Source organism: Silene latifolia, chromosome Y (genome assembly GCF_048544455.1).
Source record: "Silene latifolia isolate original U9 population chromosome Y, ASM4854445v1, whole genome shotgun sequence".
NCBI lineage: Eukaryota > Viridiplantae > Streptophyta > Magnoliopsida > Caryophyllales > Caryophyllaceae > Silene > Silene latifolia.
Window position 1 is genome coordinate 405,917,881 of NC_133538.1, and position 9,047 is coordinate 405,926,927.

The 9,047-nt window shown below is 35.6% G+C and overlaps 1 protein-coding gene across 1 annotated transcript; it reads right to left on the reverse strand.

The window, feature by feature from the left end:
* Positions 1-628: 628 nt before the first annotated feature.
* LOC141632262 (uncharacterized) lies at positions 629-1,866 on the reverse strand. Its single transcript, XM_074444823.1, has 4 exons — positions 1,608-1,866; positions 1,413-1,540; positions 882-962; positions 629-755 (listed from the first exon to the last, which is right to left on the reverse strand). The coding sequence occupies exons 1-4, from the start codon at positions 1,864-1,866 to the stop codon at positions 681-683; spliced, it is 543 nt and encodes a 180-aa protein (XP_074300924.1). The 3' UTR covers positions 629-680.
* Between the last annotated feature and the right edge of the window lie 7,181 nt (positions 1,867-9,047).

Genomic DNA, 9,047 nt, shown 5'->3' on the forward strand with positions numbered 1-9,047 from the left:
AGACTAAATGATGTCGGTTATATGCTTAACCAATTTGTACCGGTTAATAATAATCAACTAAATACTAACCATGGCCAACATCTTAAATATTTCCAATTGATTGCGGGGGTTTGAATTTATTTTGTCATGTCTGATACAGAGTAACAATTATCGAAAGCACAATAATATTATCGGCCTCTTTTCTATCTTTTCCAACACATTAAAATAGGCAAAATACCCAAGATAATTTTTTTTTTAAAGTATGGAGGTGTGATAATTGATAACTAATAAGTGCCTTCATTACATTGCATTAGTAGCAAGTATTAACCCAAAAAAATTCCATAATATAAATGGTTGAAATTCGAGTGTTAATAGCACTTCCACTAAACAAGAGTATGTGAACAAGAGTTAGCTCAAATAGTAAGAGTTCACTTATTCTAACCTTAAAGTTAAGGTTTAATTTTCACCCGCAACATAGTGCGCTCATTAAAAAAAAAAAAAAAAAAAAAAAAAAAAAAAAAAAGTATAATGCATATGTAATTCACATTTGCCACCCACATTGTATTGTAAAACTTGCACAAAACCAAACAAAAAAAAGTTACATGAAGCGCACTAAATAAAGTCAACCCTAAATAAAGTCAACCCTTGTAGTTTTATGGTATGATCAAAGAGTCAATGATGTATTGATTATTGTTATCTCATTATTTTAATGATTCAATGTGCTTCCTAAGCTCTTCCAACTTCTTCGTTCTTAGCTTCTCACTTTCACCCACCGTCTGTCAAATTCAGGATTTATCTCGTTAATTCAATGTAATACCGTCTCACATAATAACTACTACAATGGTTAATACTACAAAAATATTATTGTTATGAAATTAAAACCTTATTTTTGTTACTTTTACCTCTATTAATTTTGCAACTAGTAGAGCTTTTTCCTTGCTCTTTTCATTGAATGCATCTAGAAGTTCTTTGTATTCTCTTTCCTGACCAAAATCAATTGATCGATTACAAATGTAGGTTGCACAAATCATAGAATAAGTTCGTCTTACCGTGTGAGACGATCCTTTTATTGATTAATTAGACACGTCCTTTTGACAGATTAGTATATACTTCGTACTATATGTCTATATATTTGCCAAAAACTCATATAAGACCTTTGTAGGTATACAACGAGTTGGACCATGGTGTCACGTGTACCTCATCTTGTTAATGAGTTGATAGTATTATTGAATTTATAAAACGGTCTTATACAGGACTAACCGAACAATTAATATAGCTCTTTTTCTTAGCGCTTTCATCTAAGTATCATAGTCTGAAACTCGTCTTTTATCTTTGACCATTAATTTCTCTACTTACATTATAGAGAGAAAAACGGTAGGACTGTTTCACGTTGTAAGACCATCTCACGCAATAACAAAATGTGATAGTGTTGCCTTTTTCTGGCATGTTATTCCAAGAGGCTTGAGCTCTTTATTGACTGTATCAATCCTCTTTCTCAAAAGCGCAACTTCCTTCCTCATTGGGTCTTGTAGAGCCTCAAGTTCCTGATCAATAACAAATTCTTATTTGAGACGGAAATAAAGTCACATTTTGAAACAGACAATAATATTAATGAAATAGTACCTCACGAATTTCTGCAAGGTGTTTAGACTCTTCTTCAATACGGCCTAACTGAGCCTCGAGATGATCTCTAACCGCCATCTCCTTCTTCTCGATTTCTTCTTCTTTTGCTCCAAAAGACGATAAGACTGATCGAGACATCTCGTCATTCTTGTTGTCTAAAGTAGGACTACCAAATGTACCAATGAAACTCATTGCACCTGAATTTTTCATCTTGCTCACTTGGGTTGGTTGTTGTTCCCACATCATTTGCTTCTCTGTTGTCATTGCTTTAAATGTCGTATTTTCGCAACTGAATTCTTACCCAGGTAAAATAAAACTGAATCAATAGATCACACTTGTGTGTGTATATATATATATATATATATAGAATTAGGATCACATGAGTCCTACCTAATTATTTGAGTTCATGAGTCCACTAAACAATATCATACATGAGTCATAACAATACTGTTTTATATTAAGCTATTAGTAAGGTTATTTTCGTCTTTTCAAAAATTTATTATATAAACCCTATTATCAGGTCAAACCTTCCCATTTGAATTCATTCACTTTCTCTCTCTTCTCTCTCTCTTCTACGATCATCTTCTTCAGTGCTCTCGCCTTCATTTTTTCCGCGGTCATCTTTCTTCATTGCTCTCGTCGTCATCTTCGTCGGAATACTGTTATCTTTATCGTTTTTCTTCATCATCCGTCATCTTCATCTGTTTGTTGGAGCTTGTGTCCTCCACAAATTAGTGTGATAACATTTGTAAATCTCTTACAGGTTCACAAGGGTATACTTCGTATTTTATCAGTTGATTAACGATTACCTAATAACGGTTGGCTTGCTAGAAAGTTTGACGTTATTATCATCTGATTTGGCGGTGATCAACCTGGTCCCTAAAGGTCACACCTAAAGGATGTGTTTGAGAGATGTGGTTATGGAAATGTAATCACATTGATGCCTTATATGACTAAACAGTTAGTCAATGTGTTGATGAGACGATTATTTAATGCCGATTAAATAATATTAGCTGAGACGAATTACCTGTCAATTCGTAAATTGAATATAATATGTTATATTTAATTATTGTATATAATGTTAGCTTAAATATGCGATATTTATGGTTAATGTATATATTATACAATATTGTCATAATATATGTTGACAGACTGGTATTGATATATCGACTACAAACTGTTAAAAGTGGACTTATTAATACATGTCAATATATATGACGATTTATAAATAATACACATGATATACAATTAAAACAACAACCAAAAATAAGAAGATTATATTCTAATTTTGGTGGTTGGTATTTTCGGTCAAAACCGAATTAGAGGAAAGAAAAGAAAAAATATATTCCTAAATATACTCCTCCATTTCGGTTATATGAAGGGGATTAGGAGATCATTTGTTTTCTTCTTCTTAACCTAATTTTTGCTCATCATTTTCTCTCATCAGAAAATCACACAAAAACCCTAATATTTACAGAAAATTGAGGATCTCATTCTAGCAATTTGAGGGGCATTTCTCGGAGCATCTTGGGTGCAACTAATAGGCGAATATCATTGCGATATTGTTCTTAGGCCGAATTAGCAAGGACCAAAGGTTGATTTCATAATCTCTTTATTTTGTTTATGCAAATTTCTTTTATGACTCGATTTCATTATTATAAACTCGTTATAATCCTTAATAATAAGGGAAGTATATAGATAAATCCCACAAGTGGTATCAGAGCCAAGGCCACGAATTTTATTTTGATGATTTTCATAAAATTGGATGTAAACAATAAAAGGAATTTCGAAAAAAAAATAGGTTTCGGGTGAAAAAAATTTTTGCCGAGAGGTTTTTTTTTTAAGCCGTCTGTTTTTCGTTTTTTTTTTCCTTTGTTTGATGATCTATTTCCATTTTTATTTTTCATATTGTTGTTTTAATCAGTTAAAATTATCATATGAAGAATTGGTAGATTTTGATTTAATGAAGATTAAGTTAAAATGTAAATGGAATCGTCATGTTGATGATATAAAAATTGTTTTTGCTATATAGTTTTTAGCATATACGGTTAATCATGTTTCATTAATTCATATGCTAATCATGTTCTAATAGCAACTATAAACGATTTTCTTCATCGGGTTTTTTTTCTTTTAGGGCATTTTTGCCGCAAAAGAAAAACAAAAAAAGGAGGCATTAGGGTTCTTATTTTTTTTAGCCGTAAAAAAAAAAAAAAATTTCGTTTCTGTTACTGTTCACGTACTGGCAGAATTATAAAAAAAAAATTCTGTTTTTTTTCTTTCTGTTTTTTTTTCTTTCGGTTTTTGCTGAAAAACCGAGAAAGAGTTTTTTTTGGATGTCTCGGTTTTACCGAGATAAATTTTAAAGAAATATTTTTTTTCTTTGTTGTTTTGGCCAATATTAATTATACATTACATTTACAATGTATGATTAATTTTTGTGAAACGGTTCACAATTTTAAGATACCTAATTATTTTAAAGAAGTTTAAAATATTGATGGATTAAATTCATATTACAAGTTTAATATGAATTAAGATTAAATTTAATGTGATTAATTGAGGAATTGTCACTTAATTTGATCAATTAAATAGATGGTTTGGATAAAATTAATCTACATAGTTAAAGAATTATGTCTTGTATGTTTAATTTTTTTTAGTTGATGCATTTTATTTCAGTTGAATGAATCGTTGAATGGTTTTATTTACGTATTTTTGCAATCGGTTGTAATTTGTAATACCTAGTGTGGCCTTAGTCAAATTATGTTTTCGTAATGGTGGGAACATAATTTTCAATGTAATTTGAGATCTCGTATCTCCGTTTGGTTTTCTTTATTTATTACGGTTTTGAAATTAGAATGTAAATAGGTTTATTATGTATTTTTTGAGAAGACTAAAGATGGAGATTGGAGCTCACTCCCGCTACATGGATCAAGATGGAACATCAAGACAAGCTTCTTGGGTCCAAGGATGGATTCCAAAGTTGTATTTATGTTCATTTTGATAGGATAGGCCACACTAGGACTTTTTTTTGTTTTACGTTTTACCATTCTTATTGCTTTTCATTCACATGCTAGTTAATGCATCATATTCCGCCTAAAACCAAACCACCTACTAAAATGCATGAAAATTGACACATATAGGTTGTATGTTAGTTTTCATAGACATACAGATGTCACATGTTTATTAAGCCATCACCTTAGTTTATTCATTCTCGCATGCTAGATATTAGTTCACTTAAAATGAATTAAAACGAAGTTGATGGGATCTTCCTCTAAAACGGAAATTGAGATTAGTCTTTATAAGGGTAAACAACTATGAATCCCTTCTTCGTCGGTAAGCATAATATGACCCTTTCTACGTTGGGTAAGTAGTTTGTGTTGACTTAGTTTATCTCAACATTATAGTCTGAAGAGTTTCTCGTGATTATGATGGACTAAAGATAGAATTTACAGAAATTTATCGACCAAGAATTCTAACAGTAGAATTAGCCAAAAGGTTGGCTTATCAATTTATAGATAATTGAGTCTTGGGATCATTTATATAATTCTTAAGGGAGGTCAATTGTATAAAGGCTTGAGTCTTCGCGTTATGACATTAGATCATTAGACTTAAAATCAAAACGATGCATGACACGTCTGTCGCGTACCTGTCAAAAATAAAACCTAACGGTCTCAACTAAAAATGTAGCAGAGGCAGTCGAGTATCGAATCCACAGGGAGGTAATGCAACACAGCTATCTATTTCTAATCCTATGGTAACAATTGGTGTTGAATTGAATTTTGGTTTCTAAACTACGGAGTTGAAAGGTAAGAGAAATAAAGCAAGAGGGAGTAAAGCAGGAAAGTGAATTAAAACTATCAATAAGAGGGGGACATGTCGGGAATTCGGTTCACTACGGTAGTTCAACAACTTAGCAAGAAAATGACTCGGACGAACTAATGCGAGACGGATATTAGAAGGTCCTTTCGGTCCACTTCCCACCCTAAAATACCACTAACTTAACTTTCGTCCTCATTAGGGTAGTCTATCTGTTTATAGCAGCCTATTTAGTCCAATCTTTCGATCCAGGATTAATTGTAGCCAATTTAATGGGTGACATAGAAGCGTGCACTCAACTAGGTCGGGAATTACAGTTAAATTGCTATAGTGACAGAGCCTCTTAATCAATTCGTCCAGGTCATTCGCTACGTCGTCATTTTCCTACCGCAGATCCCCTAATCCCAACATGAAAGGATTTAGCTACTCATATTCTTAATAAAACTAACGACAAACAATTTCCCAAAGATGACATAATGAAATAATAATAGAATTCAATAACGGAAATTAGGGCAAGAAAGAACGATAACATAAACAAGAATTAAAAGCAACAAGAAGGTTAATTATTATTAAGGGAAGAGAGGAGATTACAATCTAAGCGATTCCGGCGTAAAGAACAACCGAGTCCGAGTGAAATAATCCCAAAAATAAAAGTAACAAATTGAAGGAGCAAGAGTAACGTAGCAAAAGTTCTACTGTGGAAACTTAGTGAGTAAAAAAGTGAATAATAGATAAAAAAGATGTCTATTAACCTAATTCACTTAGGTTTAAATAGAAAGTAAAACTGAAAACTTGCGAAATAAAACATCCACGGACTAAGTAAAAGCCCACGCCCGTGAAAACCTCTCGATCGAGTAGATTAGACCACTCGATCGACCATCATCTCAAATAAGTCCCTCGATCGACCAAAGGCGGGTTACTCGATCGAGGACTTGGTCATGTGCAAATTTTACTCGATCGAGTAAGGAATAGCTCGATCGAGCCTCAGGGAACCTAGGAACCACTCGATCGACCACCAAACGGCTCGATCAAGCACTTGTATCTTCAATTCAGCTCACGTCTCCACCCAAACGCCTCGTAATGCGTGCAACGACACTTCCAAGTGCAATGTCTTACTTTGGGACAATCCCGTCTCCTCTAAATGCATGCAAAAAGGACGAAAAGGAGTATGGTTCCGCTACTTCCGCGATCATTCCTACAAAAAGGACCAAATACACCAAAGTAGCCAATTCGGGGCAAAATACTATAAAAACAAAGATAGAAATGCATAGAAATACGTCTTTGAAATAGGTCAAAAAGACTATACATTAGGCACGTATCAAATCTCCCCAAACCAAACCTTTACTCGCCCTCGAGTAAACTCAAAACTAAACTAATGGAACGGAAATGATAACTCAGAGCTAGCTTAACTTGTCTACTTGAACCAATTTAATGCAACGAAGATCAACAGTTAAAGTTAAGTAGTCAATACGCAAATGAATTATAAGTCGTTCGTAAATAAAGCGACCTATCGACCTTGCAAGACCAACAAAATCGGACTCTCACGTGGTCACTCTTCTCTCATGAAGCAAAGGGCAAATGTTATATGTAAAAGAGAGAAGAAAAGACAGTCACTCACCTATCTGCGACCTACATAGCATGCATGCAACAAAAATGAAAGACAATTCAAGTACTAATGCACACACTCCAACCAATAATGTCCGTCACAGCCGAGGATTTGCAAATAATATGGGAATAGTGAGGTTCAGGTGAGAAAAGGCAAAACAAGTTATGGAAATGTGGAGGTAAAAGCGTCAAGCTAGTTCCTAACAGGACCACAACAAACCATCCGGATCTCAACTGACTGAAAGACTAAACACAGGTGCCCTTCACTTGGCACAAAACTCACTAGACTCAAAGCACAATCTTCTCAAAAATTATAGAATAAGAGTGGAGGAGTTAGACGGTCACAAAGTTCCCTTTTTTTAAACACCGTCAAGATACTAACTGAACAAACAACCTTTTTCAATTGTACATCCTCAAACATCTTCTCAACTCTGACAAGAGGGTACAACTTTTCACAAAATTTTTTTTTTCTTTTTGTTCACTGTATACGTGAATCCTCATCATTTTTTCATTTTCTTTTTTTTTCTTTTCTTTCTTTCACGTTTCTTTTTTTTTCTTTTTCAATACTTTTTTTTTCTCTCCTTCCTTAATACAAACACGAACTCCAAACGGGAATTACGGACCAAACTGCAACGAAAAACATACCACAAAAGGACAGACTAACTAGCTTGACTAGGCAGGCTTAGTTTGGAATGTGGCTAATGGGTCAAAAAGGCAAGTTTTGGTCAATGTGGAGCTAAATGGGTGAAAGATGTAAAGAAAGGGGAATTTGCCAGACCCTCCCTGCATGTGACACCAATCACAAACCCGAATATGTGCATTTGACGAGAAATTAAATGTCATAAATGTGCAAATGAGACAAACATGCTATGCAAGGAGTACTACTCTCAAAATTCCTAATGAACTGGTCATGAATGTCACCGATTATGGCTCTAAAACTCGAATTTTTAAGTAGTTTGCCGCTTAATAGGTCAAGTCTAGACAAATCACTATTATTTGAACAGAAATTCGTAGATTATGCGTATGACAAAGCTAAAAACTATAAATAAGGTGCAAGGCTCAAGTAAATTGACAAGTTAAAGTGCAATTTCATCACGGGAATCTACCGTTCCGACTCAACCTAAATGCAAAAATAAACGTGAAATTTTTTGAATTTTGACATTTTCTAATTTTTTGGATTTTTGATTTTTATGAAAATAAACAACAAATGCAAACTGAAAAATTAAACGTGAATGCAAAACAAATGCAGATGCAGACTCAAAAGGATGCAATACCCTCCCCAAACCAAAACGGACAATGCCCTCGTTGTCCTCCAGCATACACCAGCAGAAAAATGGGGGATGGGAGTATACAACCAATAAAAGGAAAATAAAGGAGACGAAATAAAAAGAGTAAGAGAACATACAAAACACGAACTTCCCCAAACCAGCCAGAGAACGGTCTCCTCTCTGGCCTCTCTGGGGAAGTGAGTAAACCAGTAGCTACTCGTCGTCGGCACCGCCGTCTCTCTCGGCACTCGACTCAACAAAACGGTCTCCCAAACCAAAGAACAAACAAGGGGGGACTCGGTCGTCATCTCCAGTGATCCTCCTGGACCGGGCACGAACGGAGGGTCACTCGCCTCCTCTCTCGGCAGCTCGTGTGCCGCACGCTCGGCCCGTGAATCGCACCTCTCGTGCCGGTGTCTCCTCCGCCTCCTCCTCGAGTCGAAGGTAGTGGAGGGTACCCGTCCGCCGGGTATCGGTAGAAGGAGGGATGTGGCCACCCCTCTCGAATCGGTCGCGGCTCGGATATGGAACTCGTAGAGCGGGAATACGCCAAAGCCATATCCCGTCTCATCTCGCAATGTACCGTGGGCATCCGCCGTAAAGGTGTGAGGTCGCCTCTCCCGTAGCTGTAGCCGTAGCCGTAGTCGTAGCCGTAGCCGCCGATGGGCCGGAGGTGATGGCTAATCGGCTAGCTGCCGATGTGGCCTCGGTGGTGCCATGCCAGGAGACGGAAAACGAGGGATGAATCCTCGTTCCCAA

Excerpts from the sequence above, each read along its gene's own strand:
- LOC141632262 (XM_074444823.1), bottom strand. The coding sequence starts at position 1,866 with ATGACAACAGAGAAGCAAATGATGTGGGAACAACAACCAACCCAAGTG. Across the intron at positions 1,541-1,607 it reads TAAACACCTTGCAGAAATTC|AATTTGTTATTGATCAGGAA; the intron begins GTGAGGTACTAT and ends GTCTCAAATAAG. Across the intron at positions 756-881 it reads TAGTTGCAAAATTAATAGAG|ACGGTGGGTGAAAGTGAGAA; the intron begins GTAAAAGTAACA and ends TGAATTTGACAG.